General features: G+C 44.8%; 1 protein-coding gene across 3 annotated transcripts in view; it reads left to right on the top strand.

Moving 5' to 3' along the window:
- EYA2 (EYA transcriptional coactivator and phosphatase 2) overlaps nucleotides 1-17,592 on the top strand; it is a 129,731-nt gene extending 112,139 nt beyond the window's left edge. For all 3 annotated transcript variants that reach the window (XM_081867781.1, XM_081867779.1, XM_081867780.1), the window contains exons 11-16: nucleotides 6,947-7,005; nucleotides 7,850-8,010; nucleotides 11,028-11,142; nucleotides 11,689-11,810; nucleotides 12,816-12,916; nucleotides 16,739-17,592. In XM_081867781.1, the coding sequence (XP_081723907.1) occupies nucleotides 6,947-7,005; nucleotides 7,850-8,010; nucleotides 11,028-11,142; nucleotides 11,689-11,810; nucleotides 12,816-12,916; nucleotides 16,739-16,819 (639 nt within the window). In that variant the 3' untranslated portion in view covers nucleotides 16,820-17,592. The remainder of the gene's footprint in view (nucleotides 1-6,946; nucleotides 7,006-7,849; nucleotides 8,011-11,027; nucleotides 11,143-11,688; nucleotides 11,811-12,815; nucleotides 12,917-16,738) is intronic.
- The last annotated feature ends 6,662 nt before the right edge of the window (nucleotides 17,593-24,254 follow it).

Below are 24,254 nucleotides of genomic sequence, written 5' to 3'. Positions count from 1 at the left end.
GGCCCATCGTTGTCAACTTGTACCTGTTCTCCCCAGTCACTCCATTCAGCAGTTCACTCACATCCCTCCTTGCTTAGACTCCTACAGTTTCTTCATCTAATAACATTCTTCTCTTATCCCCTTTCCATTCCTGCTTTGAGATTTTGTTTTTGCTTGTAATCATAATTGATTTCTAATGTCCTTGAAAATCACCCCTGGCCCTTACCTTTCCCTCCTCCACTCTTGAACATCTCTGTCTTCACTAGGCATGCTAGGAATTGCTGGCATTGACTGGGCCAGTCAAAGGGTGCAGCTAGTGGGAGCAACAGGCAAGCCAGGAGGCACTGGACCAGGCTTGAAAGTGGTCCAAAGTCCCCAAGTCCACTTTTAGAGAAACAGCGCTCTTAAGCATTTAACCAGGGACGCGGGTGGCGCTGTGGGTTAAACCACAGAACCTAGGACTTGCCAATCAGAAGGTCGGCAGTTCGAATCCCCGCGACGGGGTGAGCTCCCGTTGCTCGGTCCCTGCTCCTGCAAACCTAGCAGTTCGAAAGCACATCAGAGTGCAAGTAGATAAATAGGTACCGCTCCGGCAGGAAGGTAAACGGCGTTTCTGTGCACTACTCTGGTTCGCCAGAAGCGGCTTAGTCATGCTGGCCACATGACCTGGAAGCTGTACGCCGGCTCCCTCGGCCAATGAAGCGAGATGAGCGCTGCAACCCGAGTCAGCCACGACTGGACCTAATGGTCAGGGGTCCCTTTAAGCATTTTACATGAAACGATATAAAATGTTCAGAAGAAAATGCCAATAAAATAAAAAATAGGCACAATTATCAAAATATCTACAGTTTTAATAACAAATACACGTCATAAAGTGGCATGTCTTCTGGGTAGGCTTTCCTGAACAAAGCAGTTTTTAGAAGGCACCAGTAACAGGAAAAACAGACACACCTGGCTAATATTAGAGTGTAGGGGCTGCTACACTAAAGGATCGGTTCCTGCTAGCGCAGAACAAACATTAAGTGGCACTTGTAAAAGTTCCAGTTGCGCAGAACAGAACAGTTGAGTGGGCAGGTATGGAGCCACTTTTTCTTGATCAATACTGCTCCTTCCTGGTGCTTTTCTCTGCTTAAAGGAAATAAATATGTTTCCTGTGCAGGAAGAAATGTTCCTGGGAGAGGGACTTAGATCCGAGGAGAAAAACAGATAATAGAGAAAGGTTCGAGCAGCCCCTCCTCTGCCACAGATGCAGTCAAGTATGTAGCTTCTGTGTAAAAAGACAATGTCAGGACTGCATCTCTGTCATCTAGTCTAGCTGGCCTAAAGAAAAGTCAGTGAAAGAGAGGGATGTAGAAAAGCAAGCAGAGGGAATTGTGCCCTGTTTGATCTGCCAGAGTTGCAGTATGTTGTAGCACCATCAAGTGGTATATGAAGAGGTAAGCAAGACTAGATAACCCAAAACTGAATTGGTCCAGCAGGCTCATTTGTAGGTTAGCATGTAAATAAGATGCATTCATGAGGCTGGACGAGTGGCGAGACCATGAGGGTCAGGGAGGTGTAAATTTTGTTCATGTTAGTCCCTGGTTCAAGCTAACCTCTTGTTTTTCCATTCCTATGGAAAGTGGGAAGTTCTACCGAGTGTGATGTAATCCCTGAACACATTGTGGATGCTTTGATGTGCTTTGCTCCTGTTTGTGCAATTGTATTGGCACTTTTAACATCCATGTTCATGGAATTATTTCAACTGGGCATTCTGAAATTTAAGTCTGTTTGCCCTGTTGGAGAAGCGTTTAAAGAACTGCATATCCAAAACAATGCTTTGAATTAGCAGCCCAAATTCTCAAGCACATTAACATGTTGATCTATTAGAGTAAAGTTTACTTGGACAGTGAAATCATATGTATAGGAGAGCCAACCAATGTTCATATTGTAAAATATGGGCTTTTGGGGGAGGGGACAGTAATTCTGTCTAAGGCTGAGATGTCCAGAAAAGAAATTAAAAATTTGAACAAGGAACACATACATTTTAATCAGAGCATCAAAGTAACTTTGTAAATTACTTTTATTTCTATTTCCAAATGTCTGTAGTATCAGGGTGGGTGTGGGTGTATGCATTCAAATTCCATACTGGCTAGAAAATTACAATACTAGGAATGAAACTGCAGTGTCATTTGCAAGCATAAGTCCTAAGGGGCAGAATACAAGAATTTTGGCTTCTTCTTCTTTTTTTGACAACTTACAAAATCACAATCCTATCTTCTAACTTCTGGAGCCCATAAAATCCAGAATTTCCCTTGCGAGCCTGCCATCTCCTGTTGGCTTATTTATAGATACCGATTCGCATTTGATCACCAGAGAGAGATGATCTAAACATTACAGCATCATAGCAATTGCTCTTGGAGACTACAAGTAGTGCTTGTGGTTTATTTTAATTACCCACATGGCCTGTAAGAGGCACAGCAATCACAGATCCCTATGAGATCTCAGTATATCAGTTAAAGCCAACAGATGTGGAGCCTGGTCTTGGAAATGTCCTCATTACCAAACTTTATTCAAGCCAAACTGGAGCCTCATGTTGAGCCACCCAGATGTTCACATCCTCCTCGTTGCTCACCAAGGTCTCAAAAGCAAAATCTGCAAGAATGAAAAATTAGTCTGGTAACCAAGTACTGTAGTAAAATATGGTCTACATTCTTGCCTTGTCCAGCTTTGCTGTGTTTTACCCAGTAACATGATAGTGTCGGTCGGCAACGGACTATGAGGTAGTGTCTCACTAAGTGTCATGGTATTTTATTAAGTCAGAAATGTGATCGCTACTGTTGTCAAACGTTAGCATACAGAACAATTCATTCACAAATGAGAAAAGCAGATTCCCCCCCTACAAATGCCTTTCCCCTGACATAATTGCGCTGCGCAGTGCAACTCATGTTGAGTGGGCTGCGACAATATTATTCCAGCGTGGCTTTTCACAATCCGCATGCACGGCTGAGAATGTTTTTATCATTTTGGAAAGGCATGCGAGTGTGCCAGCAGAAATGTGCTTTTAATTTTGTTTTCTCGGGCCATGTTTGTAGAGTCAGCCCTCACTTAAAATGCAGCCTGAAAAGTGACTAAGGAAGGAAGGAACTATAGATATTACTATCAGCATGGAATTGGCATATCAGATTCGCCTTCAGCAAAAGTCTGGCTTGTAACGCACACAAGCCAGCGAAAGCAGGATCTGTGTCTCTGCTGTGATGGTCCTTGACTTTTTAAGGAATGTCAAGGAAGCTTAAAGAAACACACCTGTAAATGTGCATGGGTTGAATCCCATGTTTGCATTGTGTAAGGGGCCTGGGGTCGGGACAGGTCTCAATCAGGAGCCTCAATAAGGCAGTGTGCTGGGTTTTTGGGCAACCATGGCCAACATCTGGGTATGAGGGGTGCGGCGTAGGCTGCAGTATCAGCCTACCTGAATCCACCGGGCCCTGTAAAGTCTAGATTTCAGAATCAGCTCCTTATTCTGAGCAACCCATCAGTGAAAATATCAGTGCAGCATCTGGGTGCTTCACCCAGTGGCAGAGGAAGCCACTCGGGCACCCGGGGCGGGGCGAGCCACTCATAGGGACAGGTCACACCATGGGGCCTCTGGAGTCTGCCTCCCTCCTCCCACTCAGCTGCCCTACAGCTGGGGGGAGGCGGTGGGTGGACCATTTGGGCAGTGCAGAGTCTGCGGGTGCCCAAGCCACCCTGTCTCTCCCAGGAGAGACACGTGGCTCAGGCGCATTGCAGGCCCCACAGTGAGTGCCGCCCAGCATTTTGTCACTGCCCTCAGTGGTGCCACCCGGGGCGGCCCGCACCCACCACACACCACTTCCTCCGCCCCTGGCTTCACCTCATGCATCTTGCCCTGCCCATCTCACTGTCTTCTCTGGACTCTGCCTTTGGCCTTCTTCTGTACCCTTGCCTTTGGCCCCTCAGATCCTGATCTGTCTTTCCAAAACAGAACAGCGTACAAAGAGCCCTATTGGATCACACCAAAGGCCTATCTAGTGCAGAGTCATGTCTCCCACAGCAGCCAATCAAATGTCTCTGCGAAGTCCACAAGTTGGACATAAGGGAAATAGCCCTCTTGCACTCATGATCCATAGCACCTGAGATTTAGAAGCGTCTTGCCTCTGATCCTGGAGATGTAGTATATAGCCATAATCTCGTCGCTCACCTATAACTATGCTGGACCGTTGAATCCTTTACGTTAGGCCCAACACTGGCATGTGGGTTGGCTAGATGACCGTCAGGTGACCCTTCCAACTCTACAACTTAATGAACTTCCTTCCTGATGCAAGCAACAGCTTCACAGGGCTATTTCCGTCAAAAAAAGTTAATATTTCTTCACCTGCTCTGCTCCAAATGCTTATCAGTGTTTTTAGTTAAAAACTGGTCACCTTAAATGCAGTTAGCATAGTGTGTAGTTTTGCCATCACCCACCCTACCCATTAAATGTTACTCAGTAAAAGTCTTCCTCCCTTGAAGCTTTTGCAACTCTGTGAAAATACCAAGTCAATATGATAGTTTTGGGGTGGGGTAAGGGGGGGGGGGCGGCAGCGGAAGCAACTTTCTGATTTGCATGTACACTCACTTCAGCATGATTTTTTTTGTTTCTGCCCTGCAAGGGTCACGGAAGGAAGCTTCCTGACTCTTTAGGAATTTGGAATGTCAAACCAAATAAAGAAACCATTAAAATAACATAGTTAAAGTTTTTGAGGTTGAGGCTTCCTCCACTCAGACAATAAAGAACTTGGAAGATAAGGTTTTAGAGTGCATATTTCACAGTGGCTGAACTCCAAGTCCGTTATCTACCAAGATGGGCTTGGGTTGCTTTTCTCCTCCAAAGTTTTTGTATAACTTTATAGGCATGCACAAATAATAAGGTTGATACCTGTAGTGTTTTCCTGTCACAATTTCCTCTCTGCTCAGCAAGTAGAAATGATCATCCCCTAAGAGTTTTTGGCAGGCGACTGTTCCTGGTTCCTTAAGAATTTCTATATTGACACAGTTCGAAGGTGCTGAACTCTGCTAATTAGCATGGAATAATCGTCATCCTCAAGTTCTGCACTTATAATCACTACCCTGTTTTTCTTCTTCTTCCAGTCATTGATATACAACAGCCAATGCTATGAATGACATATCAGCACATTTGTTTGGTGGTGTAAATATTATTGTGGCTGAGCATTCCTCTCTTAGGCAGATTGCTAACTAACAGCTTGGTGATAAGAACATAAGAACCAGCTGGATCCAACCAGTGGCCCATTAGTCCAGCATCCTTTTCTCATAGTGGTGAACCACATGTCTATAGGAAGCCCAAAGCAGAACCTGAGTGCAACAACACTGATGAATTAGTGGTTCTTCCATCAGTAGGATAGGAGATGGAGTTTGCTTGATTGTTTTGAAGATAATAGCCACCAGAGATTGCGAAATATGGTGCAAAAGCTAATAAGGTGGGATACAGAGTATGCACCTGTTTGCTGAAGGCTGTTCATTGCATGTGCATTGCAAGGCCCCAGATCTATACATATGAACCTACCCAGACCCTAAGATCATCTTCTATCCATATGAAGCTACCCGGACCCTGAGATAATCTTCTGAGGCCCTCCTTCGTGTGCCTCCTCCTCTACAGGTCCAGAGGGCGGCAACATGAGAACACGCCTTCTCTGCAGTGTCTCCCCATCTGTGGAATGCTCTCCCCAGGGAAGTTTGCCTGGCAAACTTTTGCCTTTAGGTGCCAGGCAAAAACATTTCTTTTTAACCAGGCCTTTGGTTGATTTGAGACATCCTGTGCCCTTTTAAAATGTGTTTTTTTGGGGGGGGGCTATTGGGTTGTTGTTTTTATTTTGATTATATATTTTGTGGTCTTATATTCTGATTTTGTTCTGTGAACCACCCTGAGACCTTTGGGTATAGGGCAGTATATAAATTCAATAAATCATCATCATCATCATCATCATCATCATCATCATCATCTAGTGTGGAGTAGCAGATCAGCTGCCTTGTAGGAGTGCCTGCTGTTTGCTTTCAATTATATTTTTGTAGGGAAATTTTTGTTTCCATGCGCTGCTCTGGTTCACCAGAAACGGCTTAGTCATGCTGGCCACATGACCAAGAAGCTGTCTGCGGACAAACGCCAGCTCCCTCAGTCTATAGAGCGAGATGAACGTGCAACCCCAGAGTCATCCGTGACTGGATCTAATGGTCAGGGATACCTTTACTGAAAGCAAATGCTATAAAAATGCCACAGACCTTGGATGTGTATACATCATACATTTAAAGCACATTCATGTCAACAGTCCTGGCAGCTGTGGTTTACCCCTCACAAAGCTTTCATTCCTAAATCCCTTAACATACTACAGTTGCTATTGGGGGGGGTGGTGCTTTAAAATGTATGTTGTGTACACTGCCCTCCTGTGTTTTCTTATACTGAGTAAGCCAAGTCCAGGTAACATTCCCCCTGAAACTTCTCACCATGTTCAGAAATGAGACACATGCAACAATACCATTATTGGAACGAGATATATATGTTGGTGTTGGTCTCCTTTTCCTTGTAACCTTGTTCTCACTAAAGAAGGAAGTTTGTAGCTTTAGGCATAGAAACAATTAATCATGCTGTCCTCCTGAAAGACAATGATGTTTCTTTGCATGTTTCAACACTGCCTGGAATGAATAGGAAACAATTTACCCTTAGGTGGGTAACCAAGTTGTATGAGTGACCTTATTGTCTGTGAGAATTGTTGTGTTTAACCGCATATAACTCGTGTTCTGGGAATGTGGTATCTGACTGAAATGTTGCTTGTAATGTGATTACTATAATTGACCAGAAATTGTTGGGGGAATCTTTCCTCAGCATGGTTTCTGTTGCACAAAATCTCTCCATTGTTGTTTTTACAAAGCAATACTCATTTCCTGGCTGATTGTTTTTGGAAATGGTTTTCAGGATTGTGACCAGATACACATAGATGATGTGTCATCAGACGACAATGGGCAAGATTTAAGGTAAGGCGACTGTGTTGCAGCATGCAATGTAACTAGTCCCCCAGCTATTTCTGGATACTTGGAGAATAGCCAATGAGATATACTGTAGGCTTTTTGATTTAGCCATTTTTCCTTTGATCTGACCAGTTTTTCTGCTCTATGGGGAGAGTGCAATTGTCTCATTATTGTATTTTCAAGCAGTTATCCAGTACCAGAAGCTTCAGAGGAGAGTTAAATGCACCTGACACTTGACAAAGGGGTGCATCTCTTATCTTCAAATTAATTTTCCAACAATCAAACCATATGCTTGTGATCCCATTCCTTCACCATTGGGGTCCAAGTTCCCATTGGGCAAAGGGAATATAGGGAATATTTGTCACTGGGGCCAACCCATTGATGGGGCCACCAAAAAGCCAAGTTGCTTTAAATCTGATTTAGGACCATATATGCAGTAGCCTCAGAACTGCAGTGCAGTTATTCCCTGCTTTCACAATCTGCTTGCTCAGACACCCTTAATCCTGTGGGGACTTGCAAAGGCCGATTTCCAGGTGGACCGTTCATTGCCTTTATCTTATGTTTCGTTTCATCAGCATGTTGATAAAAGCATATGGTAACTAGCTGAGAGTTTGAGTCAATAGATGACCCTTTTCAGTGAGCGAATGTACATCAACTGATACCTATACCATAGGCAGAGAGGACAAAATTACAGGGCAAATGGAGAAGGACACTTTCTTTTCATCGTCCACTGACTCTAGTTTAGCCAGAAGTCTGGAGCATGTCTTCCTCTTGTCTAGTTTATCCGTCCTAATGGGAAGCGTAGGTTATAATTTCACTCCTTCCCCCTCTCCTCCTTCCTTTGCCACAGCACATATAATTTCTCAGCAGATGGCTTTCACAGTTCAACCGCTGGAGCAAATCTTTGTCTGGGCTCGGGAGTTCACGGGGGAGTTGATTGGATGAGGAAATTAGCATTCCGCTACCGGCGGGTGAAAGAACTTTACAACACCTACAAAAACAATGTCGGAGGTAAGTGTCTCCCCAACCCATCAGGGAAGGCTTCTTTGCATCCTTGTTAAGACTCTTGCCTTCCTGTTCTTCAGAGCAGATGCAGAGAACGGCTTGCATATTTTGCAATTTAGAGAAGGGGAAGTACCAAAAAAAAGTGGGGGGGGGACGTTGTTTAATTTTCAGTTCTCCTAACAAATTTGGCGAGAGATCACGGCAACCTTCCCCTGACCTGGTACCTTCCAGATGTTTTGTACAATGGATCCCACCATTGGACATGCTGGCTGAGGCTGATGGGGTTTGTCATCCAACAGCATTTGAAGGGCAGCAGGTTGGGGGCAGCTGGGCTACACAGATGGCCTGATCTTATAAGGGTAGCTTTGTCATTGGAGCAAAATACTGGAGTCGTTATTGCTCTTGACCCCACTCCCAGTCTTGCTTTTATTATATGTTGAAGGTGGAGAAATACTATTGCTAGGTCCACATTGCCTGGTTTAAGTTGGCCGGTGAGCCACTTTCGCTGATCTGCAGTTTAAAGGGCCTGAATTCTTGAGATATCTCAGTTGATAGAGCTTGAGACTCTTCATCTCAGGGTCATGGGTTGAAGCCCCATGTTGGGCAAAATACTTCTGCACTGCAGAGGGTTGTATTAGATGACCCTACTGGTCTCTTCCAACGCTACAGTTCTATGATCTATGATTCTGTGAGTGTGAGCACTAGGAAAGACTTCTACTTAAGATCTTAGAGAACTGGTCTTGGGTTTCACACTCATACACAGACATGCACACACAGATGTATTCCCTTCCTCCATCAGCACCAACTTGCTTGGGATCTTCGCGGAGCAGCTCCAGAGAGGAATCTGCTAGTGGGGAATGGTTTCATTATACTGCTTTTAGTTATTGGTGTTTTTCAATTCATACAGAAAAGCAGTTATCTGCCTCAGCAGCAGCCCACTGTCATGGACCCAGGCTAACACTTCAAGTTAGGGAAATCACCTTGTTAATCAAGCTAATATAATACTAAACATGGTTAATAGAAACTCTCCTGGGGTGCTGGGGCTCCAAAAACTGCCTAACGACTTCAGGTTAGCTCAGTCCGTTAGAGCGTGGTGCTGATAGCACCAAGGTTGCAGGTTTGATAGCTGCATATACATACATTTTAGTTATTTGGGCTAGATGTTCCTCAGGGTCCCTTCCAACTCTATGATCTGTAGCCAAGGTGGTGAGGCCAGGCCTGCCCAGTTAGTCCAGGTTGGGCAAGGGAGTGGGGGAGCTTCACCAGAAAGCCTGCCAGTCACCTTCACAATTCCATTACAAAACATTGTGGAGCCCCAGCATCATTCATAGTAGAACCTGCTCAGCATTGCATCTTCACATCTGTCACATAGCTAGAACTAACACCAAAAAGGCAGGAAGGGGTTGGAAAGGAGGGAGGGAGAAACTGCAATTGCTCCTCCAGGTATTTTAAACGTGCATTGTCTGCCATTAATATCCAGAATAATGACCTTGGCACACAGCTTTTCAGGGGGATTGAAGAAATAATAACTGGTTGGACTTATCTAGCTGTCTGCTTCAGCTCAGACCATTGGCTCCTTTCAGACAGTCACTAATCTGCAGGAAATGGCCTGCACCTTTAATGGTTATTGTTTAAGTTCATGGTGCATGTTCTGCTGAATATGTTTTTAAAGGCACACATAAAACATTTAACAGCTGATAAATGTAAAAAATAACAATAAAAATCCAAACCCACTCTGGGCCAGTTTTGACTTCATCAACACAACTTTTTTCAAGACTGCTCTGAGGCAGCATAAGCCCCAAACTACACATGGTGCTCACTTGTATGAATGTTTGGCCCGAGGTATGTAGGGAAGTGAGTTAGCCAAAGGCTCCTACCTCTTTCCCCAAGGATTTCTTTTCTTACCGAAATTGGCCTTCCAATGTTGCTTGACCTCCTGCAGGAGAAAACATACCAACACTTGCATCTTTCCCTGCAAGTGTCAAGCACCTTGGACAGGGCGGGTGCGATAAGGAAAATATCTCATAGGGAAAGAGAGAAGCCCCTCGCTGTGAACCTCTGATTCAGAATGCAGTATCCCACAACCGTAAAGAAAGTGTGCATGTGCAGAGAGGGGTAGGAGAAGAGAACTCGGGGGAAACATGCACACAATTTGAGCATCACAGGTCAAATGAGGCATGACACTAATTGCACAAATGCAATGAACGTGTCTAGTTTTTAAATCTTTAAATTGCAGGTACAAGCCGGGGGGCGGGGTCATTATCAGGACTGTAATTTGTGGGTAGATTTCCCATGCTGCAATTCACATGAAATCCCTGCCCCACCAAAGCTGTCGGAAGGGAAAAGGCCATTTAATGAAGCCCCAGCAAGGTGCTATTTAAATTTAAAAACCCAAAGCACTTAAATTGGATGCTCCCATTTAAGGTGGCCCACTGAGGGAGTCTTGCCTGAGGACACCCCAGAGAAACTGAAGCTGGCTCTGTGCAGTCGGAAGAACAGGAGGGCTGTTCAGGGCTGGGTGAGGCTGTAGCGCATTCTTGGCCAAACGGCTGCACTCCAACTCCCCATCAGCCCTAGCCAGCACAGCTACTGAAAGAAGAACTTGGGGAGGGGGCACCTGGTTGGCAAAGGCTGCTGCAGCCACTCAAAGGAGAAACCGTGTGAGACTGCAGCACTGAGACTTGGGGCCTGCTGGGGGGTGGGATGGAATGTGGGGAGGAAAGCTCTACCACAAGTGGCTTAGGAGGGAAAACCAACCAGCGATGTGCTGCTTCATTTCGTTGCAAGCAATACAATTTCGCTCCCAGCTCTTTGGCACATGGTGATTATCAACTGCGCAGGTGGGGGGGCGCGTATAGGCGGCTGGTGGATGGATGGCCCTGCCTTTTGGGCATCAGGTTGTACTTGTTGGATTTCTGGCTCATTCCAACTCAATGATTCTATGGCTTTGCAAAAGCCATGTGCAAGCTATTCCGCGCCTTCCCATTGGAACCAGCTACAAACGCTGCTTTCTCTATCCACAGGTTTAATAGGAGCTCCTAAGAGGGAAACCTGGCTGCAGTTAAGAGCAGAACTGGAAGCACTGACTGATCTCTGGCTAACACATGCTTTGAAAGCTCTGGATTTGATACATTCCCGGTAAGAACGGCTTAAGGAGTCGTCTCCAGGCTGCAAGAAGTTTTACTTTCCTCTTGTGTTCTCCAAACAAACCGAGGCACGTTTATTTATAGGACACCTTTGGCCAAATTTGTGGGGGGCCACATCTGGACATGTGATGGGGAACTAGATCTAAAACCAGAACAATCCTGGCTCCCAGATATAATAGTTTTGTGCAGAAAGCAGGAAAGCAATAAAGGGAGTCAGCTGCCCAAGGGGGGCGCAGTGTAAATGCTATTGGAGTTTTACACCATTTATATCCCCAGTGTGTGATTACTTGTGACGTACTCCTCTTTCAGGCTAGTTTTGAGTTATAATAAATTATGGAGGGAGAAAAACGTTTTAAGAGTCTAGCCACTGCTGACTGTGTTAATCACTGATTTCAAGGGACTCGTTGCTGGCAAACCTTATATCCTGCTTCCAGTTTAGCCTAATAGAGCAGAAAAGCAAAGATCTCGGGGGGGGGGGAGGGTGGAAAGGGAGGGGTCCCCGTTGACTTTAATTCTGTCGCTGCTTTCTGTCTTGCAGGCCCAACTGTGTAAATGTTTTGGTGACTACAACCCAGCTCATACCAGCCCTTGCAAAAGTCCTGCTTTATGGACTAGGCACTGTCTTCCCAATTGAAAATATTTATAGTGCAACAAAGACAGGTAAGAACAATTGGTTGCATCCAGGGTTGACCTGTTGATTTAATGGTTAATCAAGCACTTTGTTTAGAATATAGGGCTCGTTTGTTCTTGCAACCACCGATAAAAACTTTGCCACTGCCAACGTTCTAGCTTTTGTCCGGTCTTCCAGTAGGAGCCTGACATAGTGAGTCTCTGATTTTCCCGGGAAAGGCACCAGCAAGGGTAGTATCAGTTCAGCCCTGGCCTGCTCATACTTCACACAATGCAACAAAATATGATTTATGGAATCGATGTCTTGAGCACACGAGCAAAGTCTCCTCTCAACCTACCATCCAGCACTGCAGAGGGGAAGACATTTAGTCTGGCTTTGGTGAAAAGCCTTCGGTAGTTAGGTACTGTCAGGTTTTTGATATAAGATGTTAGCTCTTACATGTGCTTGATTAACCTGGAGGTAGGCTGTATGAACTCTGTATTGATTTGTAATGTTTTGTTGGGTCTCTGGATCGTAATAAAGATTGTTGTTGATTTAATGGGCCTAAGTTGCTCATGTCCACTAATATCAGTAGGTCTGCTGTGAGTATGAATAGTGTTGGATATAAACCCCATGAGTGGAATTCAGTATGGTGCCAAGAGTGTGGGGTCTGGTTGTCTGGGCAGTCCACAACCTCCATACACACTCTCCAGGCTTGTGCCCTGGGGAGGTCACTTGGGTGCTGCTAACACAGTGGCTTGACTTTACCCCCGGAGGTTCTCAAAGGCAGGGACTGGCCAAGCAGGGCTAGTTTCTTCAAACAATCCTCTCTTTCCTCCATCCAGACCAGCACAAAGTGTGGCTGCTGAGCAAAAGCCCTTAGGTGTGGCCCAGGGAGAGTTTCAAGGGCCAGAGAGACAGGCCAGGGGAGCCTGAGGTACCCCACCCCTGGGCTAGATGAATGCACCCCTAAACCCTTGTACAAAGAACAAATGACTCTCGGTTCCTTTATCACCTTTGCCCAGAAAAAATAATGACTCGTTTTTCTTCTGCAGGGAAAGAGAGCTGTTTCGAAAGGATAATGCAGAGGTTTGGACGAAAAGCTGTGTACATCGTAATAGGAGATGGTGTTGAAGAGGAACAGGGGGCAAAAAAGGTACGGTTTTCAGGTTTGCAACCCCACTTTTTAAAGAATAGTTCAGAAAGCATTCTCACCTTTTACCTGAATCATGAATAGAAATTAGCTCATTATTTTTTTCCTGGCCTGAAAGTTCATAAAGCACTGTGAGCAATTTCCTACTGTAAATCCTCTCTCCACCCCGCTCAGCTGTTGAGGAATTTCCAACAGTTTCCCACTTGCTACAGAAACTGCTCTTGATTAACAACTGTTGGTTAGGTACATAAATAAGGAGTAAGAGCGAGTCAGTGAGTGCATCGAGATCTGCTGTTCCTCATTTCTGCTGTGTGTGGGGTGGAGCACACAAAGTTGCTTTGCTAGTGCGTCCATTGATCTATGGCAGGGGGTCCCTGGGATTTCAGACAGGGTCTTTCACAGCCCAACTTGGAGATTCAGAGGATTGAACTTGCCACCTTCTGCTGTGTGGAAGGTATCTGTTCTTACCACGGACCTAAGGCCCCCCATTCTCTTTCCCCCAGCGCTGTTTTCCAAATGAAAACCCATACACCCACACACTGCAGAAAGCTACTCTTTGCCTCATTAGGCTGTACACCTCTCTTTTCCCCTGTGTGCATGCACTTCTTCTGTTGGGCTGATTTAGATTTCTGTAAGCTGAGCAGCTGCCCAGCAAATGGGTCGGTTCTCCAGGAGTTAAAAAGTTAACGCCAGAAATGCATTAGGAAGAAAGTGAAGAAGTCATAATAATAGCGCGAAGCTTCAGACAAGGCTCCCGCGAACTTCAAAGGTAACAGGGTCAGTGCACGGAGGTGCATCAAAGGCCACCGGCTCCCTGACAGTGGGGTTAAGCAATACCTTTTACAAACTGTGCCGCAAGAAGAGGGGCCCCCCTTTGCTGGTGTCTCCTGCTTTAAGCCTCTTCCCCCTTAATGGGCGCACATTCTTTGCCCGGAGCTGTCAGGGCCTCTGATTGATGATGATCATTAGCAAGGGTGACTACACACCTGAGCTCTATAAACCCATGGGGAGGGCAGTCCTGATGATATCTCTCGGCCTGAGTGGGTCATTTCTCTTCACCTGTCGGGGCGAGTGATGAATGGATGGGAGCTGAGCAGCAGGCGTGGCTGCGCTGCCAACATCTCATCTCTTCAGAGAAAGAAAAACAGATCATTTAAATGGAAGCAGAGCCATGTGGGGAAAGCAGAGGAGGAATGAATGAGGTGGAAGTAGTGGCATTTTCTTCTTCAAGGGCAGGCGGCTGACTTCAGATTTGTTTTTACATTACTTTCTTTTTTTAAAAAAAAATACATTTTTATAAATTTTTTAACATATCATTTCCAACAGTCATTTAACATAACTTCTTATCTTATACAATATTTGAGACTTCTGTCAACTACCTCTGAAGATTTTCCATGCTTTATCACTTAATCTGCATTTCTTAATTTCTCTATTACTTTTAATTATCCTTAACTGATATTCTCTTCATAATCTTCCTTGCAATATTTCGCAGAATCCTCCTTATAAAACTTCTTGCAATCCTACTAGCATAATCTGTTTATTACAATTGCTTTTCAGATAATTCAAATATTTACTCCAGTCCTCTAAGAATCTCTGGTCCCGCAGGTTTCGAATCCTTCCTGTCAATTTGTCTAGTTCTGCATACTGTATTTTTCGCTCTATAAGACACACTTTTCCCCTTCCAAAATCTAAGGGGAAATGTGTGTGCATCTTATGTAGCGAATGCAGGCTCCATGGCTTCAGCGATAGGAACACGAAGCCTCTGAAGTGCAGTGGGAGCGCTCCCGCCACGCTCCAGAGGCTTCAGGTTCCTTTCGCTGAAGTCTGGAGAGCAAGAGGGGTCGGTGCGCACCGACCCCTCTTGCTCTCCTGGCACTGCACAGGGAGGGAGAGCTGCACAGTGCCCCTTCAGCGAAGCGGGAGGAGAAATGGAAGGGGCTCCGTTTCTCCTGCCGCTTGGCTGAAGGGGCTCTGTGCAGAGGGGGAGAATTATTTTTTTCTTGTTCTCCCCCTCTAAAACAAGGTGCGTCCTATGGTCGGGTGCGTCCTATAGAGTGAAAAATACAGTAGTCCATTAATTTCATTTGCCACTCTTCTTTCATCAGTAATTCTTCTTGTTTCCATTTTTGTGCCAATAATATGTTTTTACATTACTTTCATCACGCACGTATTCCGCCAGTCCTTCCAAGTGTGATCACCATATGTGGAATCAGCATTCCGTTTTATCCTCCCAGAATCCCTATAAGGTAGGCTAGGCTAGGGGAGAATAATTTGTCCATCCAGAAAGCTGAGCAAGGATTTCAGCACATCTCTCCCCAGTCCCAAATCCAAATTTCAGATGGTTCATGAAACCACCCGATTTCTCAGTTGTAACACCTTTACTGCGTGTCTTGAGTATGGGAAGAAAACGGTGATAAATCAGTTATAATCGTGTGTATGAGGTTGGAGTTAGATCTGGCAGGCCTGGTTTCCAATCTGAGCACAGCCACTGTACTCTTCAGATAATTCCTAGATATTTCTAAGGCAGTGATCTGTTGGTGAAATGGGGGAAATAGCAGATTACTTGAAATGGGTGGTTGATAATAATTCCTCAGCAGCAGACTGAGTTGCATTTTAACAGTGGGAGAGAGTAAATCTCTGCATAATGGAGATATGAATAGCACTCACACCTTTTACATATATATTTCATATAGTCCACTCAGATTTAAAAATAAGACCCACAATAATACCACAATGAAATTTTTGCCTTGAAGTCTGAAATACCAAAATGAAAGTTGGTATGCACATTCAGTGCATTATTCTACATCAAAGGACTCAAGCTTGGCTCCTGCACCGTTTTTTTTAAGGTGGGGTGAAAAGATGTCAAATGCACTGCAGACAGATCTGAACAAAAGCCATCTGTTAGGACCTGAGAGACCAGCCATAAACCTCACTGGGTGACCTTGACTAATCACAGTCTATCAGCCTAACCTACCTCACAGGGTTGTTGTAAGAGTAAAATGGAGAGAGGGGAGAACCAAGGCCCTTCTGGCAGTTTCCTCCCTGCAAGAAGTGAAGTTACAGGGAACCAGGCACAGGGCCTTCTTGGCAGTGGCACCCTCCCTGTGGAACACCCTCCCATCAGATGTCAAGGAGATAAAGAACTACACAACTTTTAGAAGACATCTGAAGGCAGCCCTGTATTTTTAATGTTTGATGTATTCTTATGCGCTTATATGTGTTGGAAGCTGCCCAGAGTGGCTGGGGAAACCCAGCTAAATGGGTGGGGTATAAATCATGGGCATAGTAAAACAATAGAAAAACGTAACTGACCAGTCGCATTGTTTCTGCCTCCCCCCAAATTCCTGCCCCTCCTAACAAATTCCTGCCCCCCCTCCCAACAAAAATCCTGGCTATGACCATGGTAGTAGTAGTAGCAGTAGCAGTAGTAGTAGTAGTAGTAGTAGTAGTAATAATAATAATAATAATAATAATAATGGTGCCTTGAGCTCCTTGGATGAAAGGTGGAATACAGTATAAATGTTATAAATGAGATGTAAACTATAGAGCAAGCCAGTTGTATATCAGGGATGAGGAAAATGTGGCCCCTTAGATGTTGTGAACTACAACTCCCATCATCCTTAGGTATCAGCCCTGCTGGCTGAGGCTGATGAGTAACGGTTGTCTCTCTTTTGATCACTGCCCCACCTGCATACAATGATTGTCCATGTCTTTTTTAGATTCTATATAAATGAAACTGGTCACATTACTCAATTACCACTGTTTGGGTGATGATTCAGGGAATGTCTTATGACCCTATTCCTGTTTTAAAACATCTCCTCCTAGCACAACATGCCTTTCTGGAGGATCTCCTGCCACGCCGACCTTGAGGCTCTGCGACACGCACTGGAGCTGGAATACTTGTAGCAGACCCAGAAGTCTCCACGGTGGGCTTCGCCATCACTCCCGAAGACACAGATCTATTTTCCTGGCATTTTCTCTTGGGGTGGAGCTCTTTTGTATGAAAGTCTTTTAAAGAGAATCTGCACCAGGAGCACAGCATAACCAAGTTCCTCTTTTCTTTCTTTTTTTTGGATGGAGAAGAAACCTTTAAATGACCTTAATAACTGGATGCTTAAAACTGAAGTGGGACATTTGCCATGTAAATTACTTCCAGGCATGCAGGAAGATCAGTCCTGGTTTAATTCATTAGGGTTCCTCCCCCCCCCCTTTCTTCTTTCTTGCTTTTAATAAATGGGAATAGGGTGGGAAGACGTGACATGGAGTTTCTAGGCATATTTGCTGGACAGTTTTATCAATTCAGAGGAGTTTCTGAGGTGGGGAGGGGAAAGATTGAAATAGATGATTTTTTTGGTATTTTTTTAATTTATGAACTAATCCTATTACTCTGATATTAAGCTCAGTACCTGTGTTTGTATCTGCTGAGTTGGATGGACTTGGCCCATTCTAATTTAATAGCTCTCTTCTCCAAGGTTAACTGTGGGGAACAATCATTATCATGTCCATTTGAAATGAGCACATGTGGGACTCTTGGTGTAAAAACTATAGCTAGTTTTTGGAAACTGTGGCATGTGGGCTGCACCCATGTCTCTGTAGGCTGCCATCTTGTTTTCGCATGGTCAGGAGAAAGAGTTACCTTGTGATGAGTGAATGGCAATAAAACTATGTTTACAATTTTAGGGCTAACGTGATTGCTTACTGACGTAGATTGAGCTCGTTGCCTCGCTTCCTGCTTATCTGGATCTTGTAAAGCAGGGGCGTTGGTCCTGTGGCACTCCAGCTCCCATCAGTCCCAGCCAGCATGGCCCATGGTGAAGGGAGTTGTAGTACACCAACATCCAGAGGGCTACAGGTTCTCCATCCCTGCCGCAAAGTTTTGCTTCATAGTCCCCTGCTGACGGCTGCTTAAACGCCAACACAAAGCCAGAAGGCATTAAGGTCCATATCCAGAGATGGCTCGTGTGCATTCATGGATTTTGTGGAAATGATTAAATTTGAGAGACCTCTTGCATATTCACCACTCACACCATGTCATGGGGGTAGCAGGGGTGATAGTGGCTGATGGCATTGCTGTGACTTCCCAAGTGGGAAAGGGGGAAGGTTGGTGCAGTGGAGTTACATACCAAACACTCCTTGTGTGTTCGCCCCAGTGAGCTAAAGAGATGCTGGCGAGCGTGAGGTCAGGTGAGCACTACTGCCTCACCCTGCAAACCACTACCACCTAGGGGAAAGAAAAGGGGAAAGACTGTGTATCAGGGCAACGCTGACTTGATGTTTATTGGGGTTTTGCAACAAGGAAGATGGTTTTTATGGTAACAAGGTTTTGCAGTAGTTAGCCCTAAAATTTATCCCCCGAGGGAACCTTGAAATATCGGGAAGAGGTAGGCTCCCATGTGCCTCCGTGGATGTCCTAGCCTTTGGAGTCTAGAGGGAGAAGACAAGAATGGGACAAAGCATGCTTTTCTGGCTCTGGTGTTGGCTGCTGAATTATTCTTAAAAACAGACATACATTTGGCCGCAAGGCCAGGACAGGAAACCAAAAGGAAGGAAAAGGAAGACAACTTTGAGGCTTCCAAGAGAGGAACAAATTGAATTAAAGACAGGAAGTCTCGAGGGATGCAGGGCCAGCTGAAAGCCAGAGCCTTGATAGACAGCAAAACTGAATCTTTTAGCACTTGTCAATCAAGAAAGCATTGCTTTTGCCTGGAATCTTGAGGTTGCTGTATTAGTCTGCCACATTCTCTCTAATAGCACATCCTGTTGTGTGGGAATTACGAGAATACTTTGTGACACTATGCTGAAGGGACATATTGAGGGAGATTTGGCAGCTTCTGTCAGATTCACCCTGGTTAGCGTGTCTGATAATTTATTTTAGCATTTATCCAGTGTTGTCCTGCTGCGGACCATCATGGGATAATTCCCTGTGGTGATCTGAACAGATTAATTGCTGTGCACAAACTGAACAACCACCTAGATGCACTGGAGACCAAAGATTTTGCTAGAGCAAGAGCCATAATGCACACCCGGGTGCAAAGCCACACTACAGTGGTGCCTCACAAGACGAAAATAATCCGTTCCGCGAGTCTCTTCGTCTAGCGGTTTTTTCGTCTTGCGAAGCATCCCTATTAGCGGCTTAGCGGATTAGCGGCTTAGAAAAAGGGGGAGGAAGGGAAAAAACTCACAAGACTCACAAGACGTTTTCGTTTTGCGAAGCAAGCCCATAGGGAAATTTGTCTTGCGAAGCGCCTCGAAAAACGGAAAACCCTTTCGTCTAGCGGGTTTTTCGTCTTGCGAGGCATTCGTCTTGCGGGGCACCAGTGTACACGGCCAAAGAGACATGGGAAGTGGCCAAATACGTGGCTGGGGAGGGGGCAGTGAACTAAGCATGGGGCTGTTTTATTGATGGACAAAGAAGCTTCTCTCAGCCTTGCTACCTTTCTGTGTTGCAACCAGTAAACATCTGTGCTAGGGGTGGGCAACTCTTTCCACTGAGATTCATAGTCCCTTGGTGGTAATCAGTTGACTGCATCTCAGAGTTGGCTGAGGCTGAAGTCAAAAGGATCTTAGTTAAAAGTCTTTGGAGCCAGAGGTAGGCAGGGCCATCCTTTTCCCTTTTTCTGCTTCTCTCCCTCACTCTCTATCTTTCTTGCCCCTCTTCCTCCTACCCCCCTTCCCCCAGCACTTACATAAAGCCCTAGAATAACAGGGTGCTCACTGCTGATCTACACTGATAAAGCCAGTGCTTTGCTATTGAACATATACTCACCACTCAGCCCAGCAATGAGGAAAAGGCCACCTGTAAGAAGGCCACTCTTAGAAGAAGAACCTAGAACAAGCTGTGCTGGATCAGGCCATTGGCCCATCAAGCCCAGCATCCTTTCCTCATGATGGCCAACCAGATGCCTGTGTCTTCAGAGACAGAGACAAGTCTCTGACCGTAGCAACAGAGCATAGCCATTGTGGCTGGCCATCATGGATAGCCTTGTCCTCCATGAATTTATGTAACCTTAAAAAGCCATCTGAGCTGGTGGGAGCCATCTGGGAGCTGTATGAAGAAGTGTTTTCTTTTGTCTATCCTGAACTGCCCAACATTCAATTTCGTTGAATGCCCACAAATTTTAGCATTAATGAGACATGGAAAAAACCCTTTCTCTATCCACTTTCTCCATGCCTGGAATGAGCTACTGTAGTGGATAGCTAAAACCTATTGCCATCTTTTACATCTGAGTGTGATTTAAATTTTAAAAAGGGTGAGATCAACAGTAACAGTGCAATTTGGGCTAAGAGTTGCACAGCATCTTTCACAAGTATTAAGATACCTATTGGATTTGGCTGTTGAGCTACACTGTCAACAGAGCTCCTATGGTACCCATTTCCCCCTTCAGATGGACCAAGCAGCGGCTCCCACAATACTCAGGTAGCATATCAGGACAGTATCTGGAAAATAATCCATTCTCAGATGCGGTGAACATGGTCAGCTTCCAGCAACAAACTAGACTAGCCAGTCAGGTCAGGAGCTCTTTTTGCAGCAGTGGTTTGTTATCCCCTTCAGAGAACTACTATGGAGTTTGGACAAGCACAACCATGGATAGTTTATTTTTTGTTACCAGGTTAAAAAAGCAATAGTCCAAACATCTTAACGCCCTCAATTATGGCTCTAATGAAGCCATGGGAGCACACACATGGTGTGCATGGATTCAATTATTTTAGCCCACACCCCTCCCAAGTCCTAGATGGGGGAATATATGGAGATCACTGTTGGCACTGCTATTGTGGGATTTTTGCTAGTCAGTCCCTGCTCTGTTTACATAGGATTTGCACTCTTCCTGGATCTTAGCCAGGCCAGTCTTGGCTCCTGGAATGGAAATCAAAATATTATTTTGTGTAGGAGATCATCATCAGGATCCCCTCAGAGAGTTGAATGGAAGTCTCTCTGGTGGCAGGTGTACAGCAGAGCTGAAACAAATATGCTGTTTGATTCACATTTGAAGCCATTAGGCTGGACCAATTATATCCCATTATTTAGATTTTAGATTACTTTGGCCTAACTGTATGGGAGTTTGCAGTCATTGTTTTCGTTTTAGGAAGGGGTAAAAATGAGTTTGTTTACACAGCCTGTATCTGTTGTGAAATCCACTGAAGGAAAGTTTGCAGCAAATATCCACTTTTGTTTTCATCAGTATGCAGCAGCTGTTGTCATCACAAATCCTTTGTCACAAAGAAAGAAAATACCTTTCCAAGGAGCTTCACAGAGCCCTGTCATCTCAGACTCCAAATACTATTCCAGGATCAATGTATTTCCGAATCCATGAACCTGCATGGGAGAAATCCTAAGAAGCTAGTTTAGGTGTGTGGGGGTGTTTATCATAATAGCTATAATTCACTTGTTACATGATGGGGGCGGCAGAAAGATTGTAAATGTTTATTTGTTGCAGGATTGTTGCTGCATCCACATCAGCCATTTGCCAAAGGGGAAAAAAGGAAAGCTGTAATTATAATTATAAAAAAGATTATTATTTTTTTGAGAAAATGTGGCTTGACATACTGAGAGAGAGGCTGCTTCCAAGGGAAAGATATGTTAAGCTGTCTCACATTTTGGTCTGATGAAGCATTCTGCATCACTGCTGCTAGCCCCTTCCCTACTTACTATAGGACTCTTCCACATGTATTCCCCTCTGTGATTGTGCTTCAGGGCAAAAACAACATGTATCTAGTATTACAGCTAATACATACTGAAGTATTGGGTACATGGGTGTGTTCTAAAACTCATAAAATATTTTTTAAACCAAGTTATTACATCAGGAGCGGTGGTACTCACTCATTCAGAGTAAACCTACTGAAATCAACGGACCTAACTTAAGTCATGTTTGTTGATTTCAGTAGGTCTACTCTTGAGTATAAATACCACCCAAGAGATGTACTTAAACCTCCTGTTTAAATGAGTGGGGCATGAAAATGCTCAACTTTGGCTGGATTGTACTACCGCTGATTTTCAAGAAGGAAAAGCAGTGCCACTTACCTCTTGGAGGGCAGGGTACAATCAGCAGCCCCACTCCCAGCTATAACATTTTTGCTAGCATATCCCCCCACCCCATTCAGAGGCCCATTTCAGATACTTATTCGAATATAAATAAAATGCCATTACAAAAGCACAATTCAGCTTGCTTGTTTTTTTAAACGTACTGTTTTGAATATAAAAGATTATAAGGATTTTGAAATGTAATGATTCATAAATGATGCTGACAATAAGATCATAAAACAAAGAGAAAGCAATAGGCAAACAACATATGGTTGTTAATCTGACCATTAAGATGCCAAGTTCTTTTAATGCATGGAAGGGAAGAGGCAGGAAGCTATCTTATACCAAATCAGACCAGTGGCCCAGGATCTAGCTCAGTATTGTGCACAATGATTAGCAGTGGCTTCCCAGGATTTCAGGCAGGGAACATTCCCAGACCTGCCTGCAGATGCCAGAGATTGAACCTGGACCTCCTGCATGCAGTGCGGATGCACCGTTGCCAAGCTATGTTTTAGCCGTCCACTTGAAGTCATTTCCTGGAATGTGTCTGCTGTCGTATGCTGACAGCTTCTACGAGCCACAGCTGAGAGCTGAGAGTTCATGGTAGGGACCAAAGGTGGACGGACTACCCCAGAAAGAGCATGGCATGTCAGCCACCAGAGGTACTGTTGTTGCTTAGTCATGTCCAACTCTTCGTGACCCCATGGACCAGAACACGCCAGGCACTCCTGTCTTCCACTGCCTCCCGCAGCTTGGTCAAACTCATGCTCGTAGCTTCAAGAACACTGTCCAACCATCTCGTCCTCTGTCATCCCCTTCTCCTTGTGCCCTTCATCTTTTCCAGCATCAGGGTCTTTTCCAGAGAGTCTTTTCTTCTCATGAGGTGGCCAAAGTATTGGAGCCTCAGCTTCAGGATCTGTCCTTCCAGTGAGCACTCAGGGCTGATTTCCTTCAGAATGGATAGGTTTGATCTTCTTGCAGTCCACGGGGCTCTCAAGAGTCTCCTCCAGCACCATAATTCAAAAGCATCAGCCTTCTTTATGGTCCAGCTCTCACTTTCATACATCACTACTGGAAAAACCATAGCCTTAACTATACCTAACACCCCATATTACCCCTCTGCAACATATTTGATTCTGTGACGCCAAGCACATCCCCACTGCCATTGCATGTTATTCGCTGCCACTAGCAGGTGTGGGAAACACGCAACTTAATGCCATGCATTCTGTTCCCATGGTAGCCAACGAGATGCTTTTGGGAAGCCTGCAATCAGGCCCTGCGTGTAACCGCATTCTCCCTAGTTGTGTTTCCCAGCAACAGGTATTCAGAGGCATTCTGCCTCCAACAGTGCAGGCTGAACACTGCCATCATGACAGAGAGTCATGGATATAGCCTTATACCCTCTCTGAATTTCTATGATCTCTCCTTTAAGGCCATCCAAATTGGCAGCCAATACCATCTGCAGCAGTGAATCCGAGAGTTTAATTATGTGGCGCTTGTAGAGGCATTTCCTCTGGCCTGTTTCGAATCTTCCAACATGGGATAACCGCATGAGGCTTCAGTATTAGATGAGGAAAACCCCTCTCTGGACACTTTCTCGACACCAGGCATAATTTCATACACCTCTGTTTAGTGGCTGGGCTTCCAAAAGGGCTACAGAAGTGCTGCTGCAAAAAAGATCATGGTGCTTGACAAAAAGTCATTTTTAACTAGTAACAAAAATAAAATAAAAAATGACATAGGCATTAAGAAGGCAAGGGGAAGACTTTATAACAAGCAGCAACCCCAAGCTTGGAAACTGTCAAAATCACTGCTATCTGGGCTGGGAGCTGACACTCACACAATCCCATTGATAAATATTGTGGTCAGAGGACAGCCCTATTGTGTAGTTTCACTGAGAAAAGACATATAGGTTTCTTCTTCTATCACAATCTTACAAATAAACCCGTATCCCACAGACACTCTTTTTCTACTATCAGCCATTTTATTTTGTGTGTGTAGTTTCTAGACACAGGCACACGATGGCAGCAAACCCTCAGTAACAGCTTGCCATGGGACAAAGAAAAAACAATTTTCCTGCTTGCAAGATAGAAACAATCGAAAATTTTACTGAAATGGATTGATAATGCCCTGTTGCCAGGGGAATGGTTATTCCAACTGCCACCATACTATTGTCTCTCTCTATGCAAAGCACAAATGTAGTTTCATGCAAGTTGTTTAGCATAATTTAAGCAAAAATGGAAAAAGCAAGCCTAGTTAAGCACACCAACTGTAGGGAAGGAATACGAGTAAAAAAAAATAATACAGGCTGCTTTTGCAAGC

Source organism: Podarcis erhardii (genome assembly GCF_964252035.2).
Source record: "Podarcis erhardii genome assembly, chromosome: 6".
NCBI classification, from domain to species: domain Eukaryota; kingdom Metazoa; phylum Chordata; class Lepidosauria; order Squamata; family Lacertidae; genus Podarcis; species Podarcis erhardii.
This window is presented reverse-complemented; position numbering and strand designations above follow the sequence as displayed.